We start from the raw sequence: 17,537 nt of genomic DNA on the forward strand, positions 1-17,537 counted from the left end.
TCTGCTGGACTAGCTTGGAGACAGCCACACAATACTGTCTCCAGGACAATGTCCTGTCATGCGGGCTGAAGAAATTGAGAAGGAAACATTCACTTCTCCTGTGATGGTTCCAATGCCCTCTCCTGTACAGGTCTCCTGCTCACTCCAGTCCACGAGGCAGAGACGGCCTGAGGCTAACTCTCAGGCCCTTGACCTCCAGAGACCTGCTTTTAGCATCCCTTTATGCATCCTGTGTGGCCAGCAAGGTGGAGTGAGAAGTAAGATACTCACTGCGACACTTTCTGTGTTATGTTAGACCCAGTGAGGTCACGCCAACAGTTAGTGTTTTGTGAAACAGGGTCTCATGTAGCCCAGGCTGGCCTCAAACTCTCTATGTAGCTGAAGATGGTTTTTGAACTTCTGATCTTCTTGCCTCCACTCCCTGAAGGCTAGAGTTTTAAGTGTGAGCCGCCACACCCAGTTTACACAGTGTTGGGGACCGTACTCAAGGATTTGTACAGGCTAGACAAACACCCCACCAACCAAGCTATATTCCTGGCTCCAATAACAGTCTGGATTTGTAGTGAGTTAGCACAGGACTAGGCAGACGGTGTTAACCTGTGCTAACAGACTGGTACCACCTGTGTCTTGAGGGAAACTGAGCAGGCTCCTCATGGGTATACTCTTATAACCTAAAGCCTGGGACTTTGAGCATCCCACCCAATCCCTTAGCAAGGGCATGCTTGGAACCCCGAGAGATGCGTTGACCTGCAAAGTTCCAGCCTGCAGACCCAATGGAGGCGCCCACCAGCAAGGAAGGGGAAGTCACCTGCACAGACTTGCCTTTTTCCCAATGGTGAAATGTCGCCATGACTGTGCCTGGTGTGTGGCAATATTCTGATAGGAGACAAATTTCCCGTCTGTCCATTTATAGATGGCTGATCTAGCCTTCCGATTGGCTGTGGCTGCGAAGAGTCCCACACCGGGGATGTTGAACACCTCGATGCCCAGGGTCTCTGAGTTGGTATGCAGACTCTGGTGCTCCTCTACGTAGTCTAGCTTGGTCTTGGCTTGGAATGGGAGGATGGGGACCTAGTCAGTGTGCATAGGAATGGAGCTGGGGCTTCTCTTGGGAGTGACTTTTGGGACCCTGCCATGACTTGGCTCTTAGGCTTGTGCCGAGGGCCCTGGAATTTATGAAGGAGATTTCCCCTGGAGCCCCATTTTATTCTCTCGGGAAAGGACTGTTAAAAGGAGGCCTGCTCCTGTCCACCAGGGGCTTTGGGGGTCTCTGTGGCCCCAGACTCAAACAGGACAAAAGAGAGGTCTGAGTGTCTGTGATGCACCCTCTTTCTGCCATTAGCTATCAGGGAAGAGTTGCTGAGAGAAGCCAGCATGCTGCCCTCATGGCACACCCAGGATATGACTATTTCTGGGTTGAACACTCAGGCTTGTCACTCCTCCTGGAGTTCTGAGGACAGCTCTGGGGTATCCTAGGGAGGAAGACATCCCGACTTGCCTGGGCTGTTCTGGTGGCTTCCCACTCTCGGAAGTGGCCCTTCCAGGTGGATGGGACTCTAAGCCTTTCACGGTACACTTTCCCAATGGGGATGCAGCCAGATGCTCTGTGTGCTTAGGATGTGAATTCTGCATCCAGCCTCCTCACCTGTCAACACGGAGACCCACTCGCTGTCCGCACACAGGTAGAGCCCCTTCTGGGCAGCATCAAACCAGAACTGGACACCCTCTGCCTTGGTGCATGGTGGCTGGGATCCCAGGGTTACTTTTATGTCAGCTTCTGTGTGGAAGATCAGGCAAAAGTGTCTGGTGTGTCAGGACTTCTTAGATAAGGACTCTGTGCAAAAGGTCCAAGCCCGGTGGTCCTATCTTTACCTTTGTGTGTGGCTGATGGGAGCCCCAGACAGCACAGGTCATTGGAGATAGGTTGGGAAACCCAGGGCCCAGCCACAGTGTTTCCTGTGTGACTGTCTGACCACACCCACCTTGTACCTGAAGGGAATGTCTCTCTGTCCCTTTGCTGTCACCCCGTAGACATCCTCAATAGCCATACACTTTTCTGCTTTTCCCTGCCTCTTCATAGCTAAGCTACAGGCAGTATTCTTGGGTCTGTGGTTTGATCTCACCACTATTGGTATCAACATAGGTTTTATGTGGACAGCTCCACCAGCACCAGGCAGCAGTGTAACGCAGTAAAACCTAAATGGCCAACATATTTGGATGGGGATTTCATTTATTTATTATTTGAGAACCATACACTTTGGGGACTTGGCTGTCCTTCACCTCATCTTCTTTCCACAGAGCAGCGGTATATGGGTAGTTGGGGAAGGACTTTCAGGTTCTATACAGCAGGGGGTGTTATTTTTATAAATGGCTTAACATTGCAACCCAACACTAGAACAGAGCGGGTAAGAACCAGGGAGAAGCATGTCCAGAAGAAGTCAAGGGCTGGAAGGGCTGGTAGGAAACAGAGCTAGGTCTTGGTGTGGGCTGGACTTTAGGATAAGCTGCAGGGAGTGGCTGGGAGATATGGGCAATTGCTGGCCAGTGGTCTAGAGGAGGGAGCCTTCCTGATGTAAGCCATGCCTACCATCTGCCCAGGAGACTAAGAAAGGTGCATGTCCTACTTGTAGGCTGTCCAAGTATAGCCCTTCAAGGGAGGGACAGTTCAAAGGAACCGACCCTTTTGATGGACCCGAGTGTCCTCCTGGCCACTGCCCTTCTGAGAGATGCACATTGGAGAGGCTGGGAAAGGAGCCTGTGCTCCCAGATGCTGCCGGGGTGGGAAGCAAGCCCCGCTTACTAACCATAGGGATATTTCAGCACCTCGTTGTCATCAGGCTTCTCTGTGAGCCTTTTCAGCACCCGGGGAATGGACAGCTCTGCCAGCCTGGCGTTCCTGCTGGGGCACAGCCTTGGGGTGGCATCTGAACCAGGCAGCAGAACCAGTTGCCTTATCAGGCCCTGTAGAGGGAGAAAGTGAGGTTCCACTGATATCTGACGTTGTTGGAGACTTTGGCCCATATGGTCCAGTGGGTCTAGCCTGCACAATGGGAAGGGGTCTGCGTGTAGGTTATCGGGAAGCCATTAGGAGTGATGACAGACAATTGCTTACTAATCTTAGTGAAGTAGGGACTGTCCACATGGAACTAGAGTGACCAGGCCACATTCCTTTACCATTTCACCCAACTACTCTTCCTTTCCTTCCTTCACTACCCTCTCACCATTGATTCACCCATCTGTCTGTCTGTCTGTCTACCTATCCATCTATCATCCACCCATCCACTTACCACTAATCCATCTGCTAAGCCACCAATGTCTATTCATTGATAACCAATCAGTCCATCTACCTATTCATCCCTTTAGTCATCCAGTCATCCACCCACCCATCTACCCACCCACCCACCCACCCATACATCCATACATACATCTAGCCACCCAGACATCAATCCATGCATGCATCCATCCACCTATCCATCCATTCACCCATCCACCCACTTACCTAGCCATCCATCCATCCACCCATCCAGCCACCCACCCATCCTTCCATCCATGCATCCGTGCATGCATGCATCCATCCATCCATCCATTTATCCATCATCATCCACCCATACATGCATATATCTACCCACCTATCTGTTCTTCCATTTGCCCACTCAGTCATAACACAAGTATATTTCCACAGAGTGATTACTACATGTCGGATATGGTTGCAGATGCTGAGGACATCATAGAGAACTGTAGCTCCCAGCTATGGAGTAGACTCCAGATACCACTCTAGCAGTGAGTACACCACAGGTGATGGATGTGTAGGTGACTGGATGAATAGGTGGATTGGTTGTGTGAGTAGATGTTTAAGTGGGTGAATTGATGGATGGGTAAGTGGATGGATGGATGAATGGATGGATGGGTGAGTGGATGGATGGATGGATGGATGAATGGGTGAGTGGATGGATGGATGGATGAATGGGTGAGTGGATGGATGGATGGATGGATGGATGGATCAGTGAGTGGATAGATGGATGGATGGCTGACTGGATGGATGAGTGAGTGGATGGATGGATGGATGGATGGGTGAGTGGATGGATGGATGGATGGATGGATGGATGAATGGGTGAGTGGATGGATGGATGGCTGGATCAGTGAGTGGATAGGTGGCTGGCTGGCTGGCTGGATGGATGGGTGAGTGGATGGATGGATGGATGGATGGATGGGGCAGATATACATCAGTGCCAGAAAGACTAGATTCAAGCATCAGTTTACAAGAGTGTTGGGGACAGGCTTCCATGGTAGGAGGACCTGTGAGTAGCAATCCAAGAACTGCAGGGAGGAGTGTGTGAGAAAATAGGAACAGCCAGTGTGAGGGCCTTGTGGTAGACTCCACAACACCTTTGTGTTTCTGGTTCTCAGCATAGATGGCAATCTATCATCTAAAGCATGTGACAAGCTGTCCCCACAGCCCTGGGGGAGGGGTACTGCTAGCAGCCTCTCCGCACTCACTGTGAATAGGCCTTTGGTTCTCTTCCGGCTGCCAATGAAGAACCGGGCTCCTCTTACTGATAGGGTGGGTGGGAAGGGAACATCAGCCATTCTGAAACATGAGTGGACAGTACTAGTATCATAGAAGAGGAAGGGCATACACTCCATTTGCTTATAAATATAGGGGATGGGTATCACATGGGAAACAGGCGAGAGAATCCTGGGGCAGCTGTAATGACAGGTTCCAGGGCAATTAGAGGTCCAGGGCCTGCAGAGCAGTGCCCTCTCTGAGACAAAACAGGACACCTTGACCTTCTGGCTCCAGTGACCCCAGGGTCCCCAGCTGTGGCTGCACCTGTCTTCCTCCATCTCCCTTCCTGTTGCATCTGAGCATGCTTGCAGCCTTTCGCCAGCCTCTGGTCTCTGCCTCCTCATCAGGAGCTGTCTCACTCAGCTGACATCATCTTGACAAGGTTTAAGACTCAGCTGACAGGTGAAGGCACATAGTCCCTAGTGAACATGAGCTGGGACACTCCAGGACAGAGGCTCCTGCAGGAATGCATGATGAGCATACATATGGGGCCCTCTTCCTACCTCCTGATGAATTCTAGGGACCTTTCCCTGCATCAGGACCCTAGCCCACGTAGCCAATGTGTGCTTTCACACAGCCTGGGGAGCAGGACAGAATGGTGGCTACAGGTAGGAGGGAGGTGTCTTGCTGGGGACCCAGAAGACTCTGGAAAATGCTGGTTGTGATTGACCTGAAGGTTGAACTCACTGAAGAAGAGATGAAACATAGCAGGCCAAGTGGGGGCCGGGGGGATGTGGCCAGAGCCTCTGCGTGAGGTAGAGTGTGCCATGACATACTGTCCTCTCCTACAGCTCCTGCTTCCTCCAGCCTTAACCATCTGCTGCAGTGCACCAAGCTCCTGGCCAGGGGTACCAGGCAGCTAGCCCTAAACCCATAGCCACTTCCACTCTGTGCTTGGCACCTGATCTCTGAGCTCAGCCTGAAGCCTTGGTGCTGGCCTGCATTTTGCTGAGCCAAAGGGCCTCAGATCTTCCTTGACTACAGTCATTTCAAATAGGTGATTTGTGGCTCCTGATTGGGCCCCTCCATTTCATAGAGCTATGTAGCTGCTCCATGATCCCTGGCTTGATAATGGAAACCTGCCTTCCACAAGGCACTATCAGGGACCTACCTGCCTTAGGGGCCAGCACCTGGAGCATTCTCCATAGTCCAGGTAAAGAATTTGGCAGGGGGTGGGGCTGGAGAGATGGCTCAGAGGTTAAGAGCACTGACTGCTCTTCCAGAGGTTCTGAGTTCAATTCCCAGCAACCACATGGTGGCTCACAACCATCTGTAATGAGATATGGTGCCCTCTTCTGATGTGTACATGGAGGCAGGGTGTTGTATTCATAATAAATAAATAAATCTTAAAAGAAAGAATTTGGCAGGGTTGGGGCAGGGGGATTTGCCCAGGACCCATGCCCGTCCCGCTCCCCCACGGCACAGTGGTGGAACAGCCACTGGAATGGGTTGCTCAGGCGACACACAGCTCGGTCATTCACTGGGCTGCACATCCTGGTACCTACATGTCTATTGGGAGGCCACAGTCCACAGTGAGAGAAAAGGATCCTTGGGACACAGCCAAGATCAGCGTGTGCCACTGGCTGTCCACGAGGCCGGGGCTCCTGAAGGACACACGGGTCTGCCAGGCACCAGCCAAGTCCTCCGTGAGAAACAGGAAGTGCAGCTGTGTGGGTGAGTACCTCAGGCTGAGCAGCAGCGTGTCCCTCTCCTCCGCCAGCAGGGAGAGCAGGTATTCATTCTTCTGTGGAGAGAAGGGCCAGAGCTGAAGGAAAGGGAGGAGGGAAGGACCAAGAAGGATGGGCAAGGCCGATGGGGTGAAGCAGAATGAAGGGGAGAGGAGAGCAGGGCCTGGGAGGGGTGGGGAGAGAGGGTGAGGCCAGCAGGAGAGTGGGTGGGACTGAGAGGAGGAGGTGGGGCTAGCCAGGAAGTGGGTGGAGCCGATGGCACCCTACCCAAGTAGCACTGTTGGGTGGAAATTCAGTGTACCTCCCCACCCCAATCCCCACCCCCCCCAGCCAGGCCAGGGCAAGCAGCCTAGTGCACAACAGAATGTTTTCAGCCTGTTTCAGCCTGTTTCAGAGAGAAACAGGTCCCGACCTGCTCCCTCATGAAGCAGCCAGGAGAGCCTCACGCTGAGGAAAACGATCCAGGCCAGAAGAACAGGTGCTGCACCCATCTACTGAGCTCCACAAAGCCTCAGGTTCACGGAAACACAATAACAGGACTGCTAGGGGTTTGGGGTGGGGTGGGGGCTTGCGGAGTAGCGGCCAGTAGTTCACAGGGTAGCTGAGATTTGCTAGGTGGAATGTGAATGAACTCAGCGTGGCCAAGATGCGCTCACCAAGGCGAACACAGTAAGCTCTCTTGCTATGTGCATTTTACGACGGTCAGCAAAGCAGAGTGACAAGTCTGTGATCTCAAAAGCAAGCTCGCCCTCCCCACTGTGGGTTATTTATATCTACACATCTCACCAGCCGACCTTAGCCAAACGTAGGCAGTCTGATGAGCCGAAAGGTAAGCTGGCTCTGACAGTAGTTGGCTGTGTGCATGCAGATGTGTGCACGCTTACTATTGCCTGTGTGCGTGCAGATGTGTGCACAATGCCCGTGTGCGTGCAGATGTGTGCATGCAGATGTGTGCACAATGCCCATGTGCGTGCAGATGTGTGCTCAATGCCCGTGTGCGTGCAGATGTGTGCGCACATACTACTATCCTAAGCGAGGCTCTGCCCACATGTACCTGCATGCCTGTTCTAAAGAGGGGGAGGGCCTGTGTGCCCTTCAGAGTAGGCTCAATGTGCAGTATGCCTCGGTCACAGTGTGGGACACTTGCTCAGGTTCCTTTGGGAATGGGGGCTCTTTCTGCTCCTGTGGCTCTCACAGTGGAAGAGAGTGAGTCTGTTTCCTGGAGACTTCCAGGAAATGGCGTGGAGCTTGGAAACTGACAGGTGACAGAAGGTAAAACCCTCCCAGTGATGTCCAGGGGATCAGAATCCACAGCAGGCTGAGGGGGAGCTAGGGATAGAGAGGTGAGAATGGGGTGGAGGTTGTAGGGTGGAGTCCCCCAGCCCCCCAACACACACACCAGCCTCACACTGTCTTGAGCTGTCAAGTGCCCAGCCTGTCCGTTTGGTATAAGTTACGTTTGTTGTTGTGAATAAGCACCATGACTTATGAAGAAAGAGTTTATTTCAGCTTAGATTTCCAGAGGGCGAGTCCACAAAGATGGGAGATTAATGGCAGCAGGTAAGTGGGACAGGATGCCAGAGATCACATCTCTAACCACAAGCAGAAAACAGAGAGCACGGACTCAAACAGACTCAAAGTGGACAAAGCTATCAACTCCTGAAGCCTTGCCCCAATAACGTACATGCTCAAGCAAGCCTCTAAAAGTCCTGCAACTCCCTTAACAGAACCATCCACCTGAGACCAAGTCTTCAAATAGATGCACCTATTTGGGACACTTTTTCATTCAAACAACTTGTGACCCCCCCCCCCAAGGGAGGTGGCTACTATCCCTTGTCAATTGCCAAACTGAGTTCTTCCCTCTTAGAAACATTCCTGGCTGAGGAGATGGACACTTGCTTGAACAGCATGTTCCAGAAGCATGAGAGGAGACCAACGTGGCTAGAAGAGTTTATTGAAGCCATGGGCTGCTGACAAGCTGTATCAGGGTCAGGTAACCAGAACAGAGGGACAGGGACAGGGACAGGGACAGTGACCCTGAGGATCATCAGGCCTCCTGGGAAGCAGGAGGAGAGGTCAAGTCACAAAGGACAGGTTGGAGGCTTCATCCTGGAGAACTGTCTATCCCAGGTCAGGAGCAGACTGGAGAGGCGGAGAGGGACCACAGGGAGGGACCTGAGTCAGCTGGCACCAGGAACAGACCCATCAGCAGCTGGACTTCTGGCCTGAGGAGAAGCCACAGCAGGCCTGGCTGGAGCAGGCAGGGCGGCAGAGCAGGGACACGCTGGAGCAGGGCTTGCAGCAGCTGGGCTGGCAGGAGGAGGAGCAGCAGGAGGAGGTGGGCACACAGCAGGCGGGTCTGCACACAGGGCGGCAGAGCAGGGACACGCTGGAGCAGGGCTTGCAGCAGCTGGGCTGGCAGGAGGAGGAGCAGCAGGAGGAGGTGGGCACACAGCAGGCGGGTCTGCACACAGGGCGGCAGAGCAGGGACACGCTGGAGCAGGGCTTGCAGCAGACGGGCTTGCAGCACACAGGCTTGCAGCACACAGGCACACAGCAGGATGGCTGGCAGCATGAGGGCTGGCAGCTAGACTGCTGGCAGCATGAGGAGGACCCGGAGCAGATGGGTGTGCAGCAGACAGGCTTGCAGCAAAGAGTCACAGAACAGGGTGAGGAGGTGCAGCATGAGGGCTGGCAGCTAGACTGCTGGCAGCATGAGGACCCAGAGCAGATGGGTGTGCAGCAGACAGGCTTGCAGCACACAGGCACACAGCAGGAGGACTGACAGCATGAGGGCTGGCAGGTAGACTGCTGGCAGCATGAGGAGGACCCAGAGCAGATGGGTGTGCAGCAGACAGGCTTGCAGCACAGGGTCACACAGCAGGACTGCTGGCAGGGGGAGCAGGTGCAGCAAGCTGGCTGGCAGCTAGACTGGCAGCATGAGGGTGTGCAGGAGCTGCTACAGACAGATTGGCAGCAGGCGCTGGACACACAGCTCACTGGGGTGCAGATGAGGGTTGGGCAGGGGGCTGGGGCACAGCAGCTGGGCTGGCAGCAGCTGGGGACACAGCAGCTGGGCTCACAGCAGCTCTCTGGGCAGTTGTCCACCTGCCAGGAGGAGTTGGTGCAAGCGTCAGAGCAGACAGACATGGTGGAGGCGGCCATGGCGGGAGCTGGGTGGTAGGAGCTTGTGAGTGAGGCAATGTGTATTGTGATGTGCTATGCTGTCAGCTTTTATACCAGACTGGGTATGTTTCCAGCCGGAAGTCTCCAGAACCTTCCTTCCTCGTGGGTGTTTTAAGCTGCGTCCTGAAAGCCCTTGTTAATCTGTTTATTCATAGGAGACTCACTCCTCCCGAGCTCCACGTGGTACTGGTTAGGGCCTGAAGGTGCTGTGTGCTTAGTGGAGCCTTGCCCATGCTGGGTCTGGCTTTGTGCACATGCCACATGCCTCATCACCCGGGCTGCTCCACTAGGCAGTGAGTAGCCCTGAGTTCCAGCCCAGGTGAGTGGGCAGGGTTGGCTACACGCACCTGGCAGAGAAGTGTCCCTGTGCCGTGCCTCTCAACGTGGCACGGGTCTGCAGAGAATGGGATGGTGGGGAAAACTAGGGTGAGATAGATTCTTCTAGAAGACAGGCTTTCCAGAGCAGCAACAGAGAAGCAGAGCTGTGCAGAAAGTGCCACGGGTGCAGGGGCTGTGCCCTCTGCAAGTGAAACTTCACTGTGTGCTGTGCCCATCAGTGCTGGGAACCTGTGCCTCAGATGCACAGTGACACCCGAGAGCCTTCAGACAGCCCAGCAGTCAACCTGAGCCCAGCAGGGTAGATGCATCGAGACCGAGTCTTCCCGCCTGCTGCAGCTTTGGGATGACTGAGGGTGAACGGCATCAGGGGACAGGGGTGGGCTGAGCTTATGTAAGAGGCTCTGAGACCCCTGCCTGCAGGAAGTAGGGTTACAGCTAGGGACAACGAGAGGACAGCAGGGGCCAGTTGAAGCTTCTAACTTGGCTGGGGCAAGCAAGCAGCCAGCCACCAGACCCACTCCCTTTTCCTCCCCACCCATGTAAACCATTCTCTGTGGCTTATAATTCTCTGACCCCAACATTCAACCAGCTGTCGCGTGCCAAGTTCATCTTTTTTCTGGCTCTATGATATTCCACTGTATTGACTTACCACAGTGTATCCGTCCAGTGAGTGGTGGATATTTTGACTGTCCCCTGTTTACTACAGACATGAGTAAAGCGGCAGCCACTGTTGTTTGTGTTTGGTGTTCCGTGGGATAATGAGTTTTCTTTGCCCTAGAGTCAATCTCTGTGTAGCCTTCTTGGGTCACACGGTGGGGAAATGTTTATCTTCAGGCTGCACTATCCCTGGGAGGTAGACCCTCTGCACTGCACAGTAGTACGACAGGGTAGCACTCTTTGCTGTTTGTGTGTGTGATGGGAAGCATCCTCTGATGGTTAGCGTTGTGTTGAGTGTGTTTAGTGGGCCTGTCTGCCCAGCCGCCTTGTGTCTGCAGAGCGTCCTACACACAGTGTGAGGGGAGCGAATGCCCTCCCCACACTGGCTCCCGCCCCTCAGTGGTTCTAACAGGCTGTGGGGCTCCTGTACTGCGCTCGACATTTCCAGCTGAGACTCTCCCCTGCTTCTCTCCCGCACAGGCGTCCCGGTAAAAAACCTTTTCATGTTTACGTTCTTTGTACACTCTTCTTCTTTTGAAGCAAGGTTTCACGTGGCCTAGGCTGGCCTGGAATTCACTGTTTAGCTGAGGATGACCTGGAACTCCTGGTCCTCCTGCCTCCTCATACGTAGTGGGGTTCCAGGTGTGCCTTACCACTCTTGGCTCATGCCTGTGTGGTTAGCACCCACGAGGCCAGTCTCATCATCTGTCTCTTAACACAGTCCGCTCCCCATGCTGATCTGAGAGATCTGCCTCTCACTGGGGTGTGCAGATGCTCTGCCTGTGTGTGTGTCCTAAAGGTAAAAGATGCTCACTCCCTTGCTTTCTCCCTCCCTCTCCTCCTCCCCTTCTCCTGCCCCTCCCCTCCCCTCTCATAGGTTTACTGAGCGTATAGCTAGGTCAGTACCCTGGACAATGACAAGGTTATTTATAGGTCAGGACCGATGGAAGGGCTCGATGTTGCTTTATAGGAAAATTTTGCTGGGAAGTGTATGTAAACTTTCCATATTTGTTCTTTTTTCTTTTCTTGTGGTGATTATGGCTCTCTTGCAATTACATATTAATTTTAAAGCCAACTTGGAGATTTCTGCAAAATGTTTACTCAGGTTCTGCTAGAAACTGGAAAAGTCTCCAGATGAGCAGGGGACACCCATTCCTGATGCATTTAGAAGGTTTTCACATGAGTTTCTTGGTTTCCAAAGCATGCGGTTTACAACTCATGGACTTAGCTTGGATATGAGGACATCTGCCCCCCCCCAGTGGTGGCTGGGATTGATGGGCTGAATGGATGCCTGTGCCTTGCTGGAGGGTAGGGAGATGGCATGGCACATGGTGATGTCAGTAGTGGGTTCCTAACAGATATCAGAGTAAGGAAGTCCCCTTGCCTGGGCTTGTGGGGGGTTTTATTGTGAAAATGTTGGGCCATCCCAGCTCCTTTTCTGCATACATTGATATGATCGTGTGATGTTTGCCTTTATTATATCAATACAGTATATTACATTAGTTGATTTTTCAGATATTAAACCAATGTTTTATTCCAGAGACAAGCCCCACTTAGCCCCAATGTTAATCAGCTTTCTGTTACTGTGAGAGAAGGCCTGAGGTAATCTGTCTCTAAGAGGAAAGCTTACTTGACTCCTAGTTTTGGAAGTGTCACTGTGTCTTAGTGATTTTTCCGTTGCCGTGATAAAACAGCATGACCAAGGCAACATAAGGGGAAAGAGTTTCTGTGTGCCTATGCTTCCAGAGGGATAAGAGTCCACCATGGTGGGATAGTGACAGGTTCAGAGGCAGCTGTGGCCCCTGGGGTAACAAGCTGGGGGCTCACATTTCGCATCCCAGTGTGCAGCAGAGAGAAAGTGAGTATGTCAGGAGTGAGTCTCAAACCCTCAAAGCCTGCCTCCAGTGACATTCTTCCCCCCTCAAAGAGGGCCACCACCTGGGGACCAAATGTTCACTTACCGGAACCCACGGGAGTCATCTCATTCAAGACAGGGGGACCAAATGTTCACTTACCGGAACCCACGGGAGTCATCTCATTCAAGACATTGCACACCACGTGGCTGTTTGGCTCTGATGCCTTCAGGCCTGAGTCAGGTGGCATGCCATGGTGGGGAATGTGACAGGAATCTGCTTACTTGTGGTGACCAGGAGAGGAAGAAGAAGGCCAAAAGGTCCCAATGTCTCTTTTAAAGCACACTCTGATGTCTTAGTGTGCTTTCTGTTGCTGTGATAAAGCCATGACCAATGCCTCTTTTAAAGTAACTCTGATGTCTTAGTGTGCTTTCTGTTGCTGTGATAAAGCCACGCCCAGAAGCAACTCAGGGAAGAAAGGGCTTACCACCCTTCCACATCACAGTCATCATCAAAGGAAGTCAGGACAGGGACCACAGCCGAGGCCATGGGATAACACCCCTTATTGGCTCGTTTCCCATTGCATGCTAAGTCTGCCTCCTTAAAAACACCAGGATCACCTGCCCAGGGACAGGGCTGTGTATAGTGGGCTGGGCCCTCTCACATCAATCATTAATCAAGAACATGTTCGTAGACTTGTTTATAGGAATCCAGGGGAGGCTTTTGTCTCGATTGAGTTCTCTTTACTCAGATAGCCCTAGCTGTGTCAAGTTGACAAGAAAAAAAAAAAAAACAAACAAACAAAAAACTAATCTGTAGCACGATTAATAAAAGATCCAGAGATAGATATTGGGGTTCAAGCTTCAAGCTGAAGATCAGAGATGCAAAGCAGCCGGCCACTAGCTCTCACCTCTACCTCAGCTCAGACCAAAGGGGTGACCCTCACTCGGCTCCCGACTCCATTGCTCCTCATACTCACTCAGACTGCTGTGTTCTCCTCAACGTGGCTACAGACTAATCCCGAGACAGAACGCCTCGACCTTTTTTATAGCTCTCAAGTCCTGAGATTAAAGGAGTGAGCTCTGATTCTCTCTCCGGTAGCCCAGGGCGGTCTTGGACTCAGAGATCCACCTACCTCTTAATCCTGAGTCCTGGGATTAAAGGTGTGTGCCTGGCTTCTATGGCTAACTAGTATGGCTGCCTTGCTATCTTGATCTCCAGTGGCTTTAATAAACCATAAACAATACATCACCACAGTAACCAGCATGTCCAGTGACCTCACTTCCTCCCATTAGGCCCCACCTCTTCCAGACATCACCATCTCCCGACAACACCACAGGCTGGGGACCAAGCTTTGGCACCTGGATTCTAGGCACGCTGAAGGACTGCAGCACTGTGATACCCTGCTCTGTTTCTGTGATGCTGGATTTTGTTGCTTGGGTAACTGACCCGAGGCCTTTCTGGGCACAGGTGTCCACGGCTTCTCCCATCGCAGGGCCTCTGCTGCCTCCACACTGTGGTGGCTGAGTGTCAACCTGACAGGATTTGGATCACCTGGGGGACACGCTGCTGGGCATGTCAGCGAGGGAGTCTCCAGGGAGGGGCAACTGAGGAGGGCGGAGCCTCCATAAGTGTGGCTGGAGTCTTGGGTTGAATAACAAAGAGGAAGTGACCCGAGTTCCTGAGCATCACTCTCTGCTTCCTGACTGAGGCCTCAGTGAGCCTCCTTACACCCCGTCGCCATGACGTCCCTGCCATGATGGACTGTGTCCTCCAATCCTGAGCTAAAACCAACCAATAACGCCTTCTTTCCGTAAGTTGTTTTGTTCAGGTGTTTTTCACCATCAGAAAAGCAAATAACAGAAGGGACACCAGGAGTCAACAGGGCATCAGAACCCTGAGGGTGGGGTGGGGGTGGGGGTGGCATATCTGCTCCCCATATCCCCACTGTGTACACTGCAAAGGACCCTTCAAATAAACCCTGAACCAACCTAACTCAAAACTGGCAAGAGAGTGGATAGACCCTTTGCCAAAGAAGACACCCAGATGTCAAACGATACCCACAGTGTAAACTCGGGAAAACTGAAGTCACAGGCAGGGGTGGGGCACATCTGTGATCTCTGCTATGCAGGAGGGGGATCTTGAGGTTGAGGACAATTTGTGCTGTGTGCAGAGAGAGAGAGAGAGAGAGACAGAGACAGAGACAGAGACAGAGAGACAGAGAGAATACGAGAATATGAATGAGAGGGTGTATCTGTTACTTGTAAAACGGGCCCACATCAAAATGCCAGCAGCAGATGTTGGGAAGGAAGCAGTAATGGGAACTCTCACTGCTTCTGGGAACACAGGATGGCTCAGACATGTAGAAGAACTTGGTGGGCTCTTAAAACAAAAATCAAACACACCTCCAACCATCCAGCACCCACATACCTTGGTAGTTATTAAAAGTAGCTGAAAGGCCACACCTTCACTGAAATCCCTAAATGGATGTGCATGCTGCCTTAGTCAAAATTCCAAAAGCCCCAGAGTCATACGGAACCTCAGCTGGGAGGGGGAGCCCTGCAGAGAAGGGAGAGACCCTGCCAAGGGAAAGACTGCATCCAGAGAAGGGAAAGATGCTCAGTGACAGGTGAAAAGGACTGTGGAGGAGCACGGTCCTGGAGGGGCTTGGAGGAGCATGGAGGATGGGGCAGAGAACCCTTCTGAGCACGGTTCTAAGGGGCTTGCTGTGGGGGGTGGGTAGGGAGACTCCACAGGGCATCAGAACCCTGAGGGTGCTCAGGACAGCAAAGTATTCCATAAGACACTGCAGGGATGGGAACATGTGTGTGTCACCCATTTGACAAGGTCCTCAGCGTGTCTGACACCAAGAGTGGAATTGATGACAAAGCTTTGCAGGGCAGGGTTTCTTCTTCCTGCTCCAGCTCACTGCTTTCTCTCTGAGCAGTTCTGAGCCACACCCATGGTTTGTCTAGTGGGTGTGAGCCCACCCCAGCTCATCAGCATCCCTCTTCCACACAGCGCTCCTTTCAGCCCCCCTCCCCGCTTTCTTTCTTTAAATGTCTTCCGTCTTTGCTCAACGGCTCCATCGTCTCTAACATCTTGGTTGTGTGGGATAGGTGAGGATAGTGGGTTCCCACCAATGGATGGATTTTCTCTGGCCCCATTTTCCCGCCTTGGGTTTCATCTTCTCTGGCCCCATTTTCCCGCCTTGGGTGTCTACTAAACCGACACAGCTAGATACTGTGTTTCTTCCATCACCCAAGCTCTGCCTGGATGGGCTGGGGACCAGCAGGCTGGTCTCTTGGGACTCACTTAGACATTCTGGTGGCAAATTAGGTCAGGTCATTTGTCTGACTCCCTTCAGAGGAATTCCCCTCAGGGCACTACTCCAGGTGCAAAAGACAGGCTTCACGCCCAGGAGATGCCCCAGACACGAGTTCTACTGCCTATTATGGGGGATCCCTGGCCAGCCATGCACATGTCTGAGACCGTCACTCACTGGGCAGTGGGGACCCTCCGTGGAAGCTGGGGACCTTTTTCAGATATGGGGGACCATCATAGCAGCATCTCACTATTCTGCTTTGTGCAGAGCATGACACTGAGCTCACTGGTCACCCCCAGGGCAGGTGGCCAATGTCTCTCACTATTGCAGGGCTAAGCCCCTCCCTCCAGGAAACAACCACAGCCTGCAGAGAATGAATCTACTTAAATCACTTTTCTCACAGCATGAAAGGAGATCCAGGCAGTTAGAAGAGTTTATTGATGTTCTGAACATCTGAAGGGCTAATGCCGAAGACAAGCGACCTGGGAGGCAGGAGGTCAGGTCAGGTCAGGGTAGGGAACTTGTTGGGGTTCTGTCCTGGGGAGATCCCACATTAGGAGCTAAGAGGGACTGGGGAGAGGTTCATGAGCAGGGAGTAGACAGATCCATCAGCAGCTGGACTTCTGGGCTGAGGAGAGGCCACAGCAGGCCTGGCTGGAGCAGGCAGGGCGGCAGAGCAGGGACACGCTGGAGCAGGGCTTGCAGCAGCTGGGCTGGCAGGAGGAGGCACAGCAGGAGGAGGTGGGCACACAGCAGGCGGGTCTGCACACAGGGCGGCAGAGCAGGGACACGCTGGAGCAGGGCTTGCAGCACACAGGCTTGCAGCACACAGGCACACAGCAGGATGGCTGGCAGCATGAGGGCTGGCAGCTAGACTGCTGGCAGCATGAGGACCCGGAGCAGATGGGTGTGCAGCAGACAGGCTTGCAGCACAGGGTCACAGAACAGGGTGAGGAGGTGCAGCATGAGGGCTGGCAGCTAGACTGCTGGCAGCATGAGGAGGACCCAGAGCAGATGGGTGTGCAGCAGACAGGCTTGCAGCACACAGGAACACAGCAGGAGGATTGACAGCATGAGGGCTGGCAGCTAGAATGCTGGCAGCATGAGGGTGTGCAGGAAGATTGGCAGCAGGGGCTGGACACACAGCTCACTGGGGTACAGACAAGAGTAATGCAGGGGGATGGGGCACAGCAGCTGGGCTGGCAGCAGCTGGGGACACAACAGCTGGGTTGGCAGCAGCTGGGGGCACAGCAGCTGGGTTGGCAGCAGCTGGGGGCGCAGCAGCTGGGCTCGCAGCAGCTCTCTGGGCAGTCATCTACCTGCCAGGAGCAGTTGGTGCAAGCGTCAGAGCAGACAGACATGGTGGAGGTGGCCATGGCAGAGCTGGGCTGGAGTAGAGTGAGTGTTGAGTGAGTGAGTGAGTGTTGAGCGTGAGTGAGTGTGAGGTCCTGAGCCATCAGCTTTTATCCCCCTGTGTTGTTGACCTCCCTTCCTTGTTGGTGCCGCTCATGGCCATCATTAGGGTGTTTGTTTGTTTGGGATGTTGTTGTCAGACTGTCTGTCTCCTATAGGGTGACGCTGGGAACAGAGGTGGGGTAGTTGGGTAAGGCTCCGTGAGCAGTGAGGTTGAGGGGTCATTGGTGGGACTTGTCCCAGCTATTCTATGGCTGCAGGGATGTCATCCAGCTATGGCCAGCTGCCAGGACACTTGTCTTCTCTGCAAGCAGTTCTAGAGAACAATGTCCTCAGCCCAGTGCTCCTCCCATATCCCAGCTCTGCGTGAGGACAGTTGTCACTTTGTGACAGTGCTGAGACCAGAGGTATGTAGTGGCATGTCTAGAGCCACTGGGTTGAGGGTGCAGTGACCGACCTGTAACTACTACTCGTAGAGCGTCTTCCCAGCTCCTGCACCTCTTTGTATT

At 53.2% G+C, this 17,537-nt stretch overlaps 2 protein-coding genes across 4 annotated transcripts; both read right to left on the reverse strand.

Annotated features, from left to right (window-relative positions):
- Positions 1-2,212: 2,212 nt before the first annotated feature.
- Positions 2,213-6,947, reverse strand: LOC121134381 (thrombospondin-type laminin G domain and EAR repeat-containing protein-like). Its single transcript, XM_040732558.1, has 4 exons — positions 6,912-6,947; positions 6,073-6,467; positions 4,498-4,588; positions 2,213-2,961 (listed from the first exon to the last, which is right to left on the reverse strand). Exons 1-4 carry the CDS (start codon positions 6,945-6,947, stop codon positions 2,800-2,802), a joined length of 684 nt encoding a protein of 227 aa, XP_040588492.1. The 3' UTR covers positions 2,213-2,799.
- A 1,246-nt stretch (positions 6,948-8,193) lies between these two features.
- On the reverse strand, positions 8,194-17,085 carry LOC121132748 (keratin-associated protein 10-1-like). 3 transcript variants are annotated; one of them, XM_040732333.1, is made up of 4 exons: positions 16,536-17,085; positions 8,960-9,141; positions 8,801-8,842; positions 8,194-8,665 (listed from the first exon to the last, which is right to left on the reverse strand). In XM_040732333.1, the coding sequence occupies exons 1-4, from the start codon at positions 17,070-17,072 to the stop codon at positions 8,461-8,463; spliced, it is 966 nt and encodes a 321-aa protein (XP_040588267.1). In that variant the 5' UTR covers positions 17,073-17,085; the 3' UTR covers positions 8,194-8,460. The 3 variants fall into 3 exon arrangements, with proteins under 3 accessions (XP_040588267.1, XP_040588266.1, XP_040588268.1); XM_040732334.1 differs by lacking the exons at positions 8,194-8,665; positions 8,801-8,842; positions 8,960-9,141 and having other exon boundaries at positions 16,224-16,815; positions 16,891-17,085; XM_040732332.1 differs by lacking the exon at positions 16,536-17,085 and having other exon boundaries at positions 8,194-9,780.
- Positions 17,086-17,537: the final 452 nt, after the last annotated feature.

Source organism: Mesocricetus auratus, unplaced genomic scaffold, assembly GCF_017639785.1.
Source record: "Mesocricetus auratus isolate SY011 unplaced genomic scaffold, BCM_Maur_2.0 Super-Scaffold_100027, whole genome shotgun sequence".
NCBI lineage: Eukaryota > Metazoa > Chordata > Mammalia > Rodentia > Cricetidae > Mesocricetus > Mesocricetus auratus.

Bases quoted from the DNA above. Each gene is read 5' to 3' on its own strand.
- LOC121134381 (XM_040732558.1), bottom strand. From the start codon at position 6,947: ATGCACATAGCAAGAGAGCTTACTGTGTTCGCCTTG. The intron at 4,589-6,072 runs GTAGGTACCAGG...CTCATGTTTCAG, and splicing joins TGTGGCCTCCCAATAGACAT to AATGGCTGATGTTCCCTTCC. The intron at 2,962-4,497 runs GTGAGTGCGGAG...CTCCCTCTACAG, and splicing joins GAACCAAAGGCCTATTCACA to GGCCTGATAAGGCAACTGGT.
- LOC121132748 (XM_040732333.1), bottom strand. From the start codon at position 17,072: ATGGCTCAGGACCTCACACTCACTCACGCTCAACACTCACTCACTCAC. The intron at 8,843-8,959 runs GTCTAGCTGCCA...CCAGCAGTCTAG, and splicing joins GGGTCCTCATGCTGCCAGCA to CTGCCAGCCCTCATGCTGCC. The intron at 8,666-8,800 runs GTGCTGCAAGCC...CTGCCAGCCCAG, and splicing joins CCATCCTGCTGTGTGCCTGT to CTGCTGCAAGCCCTGCTCCA.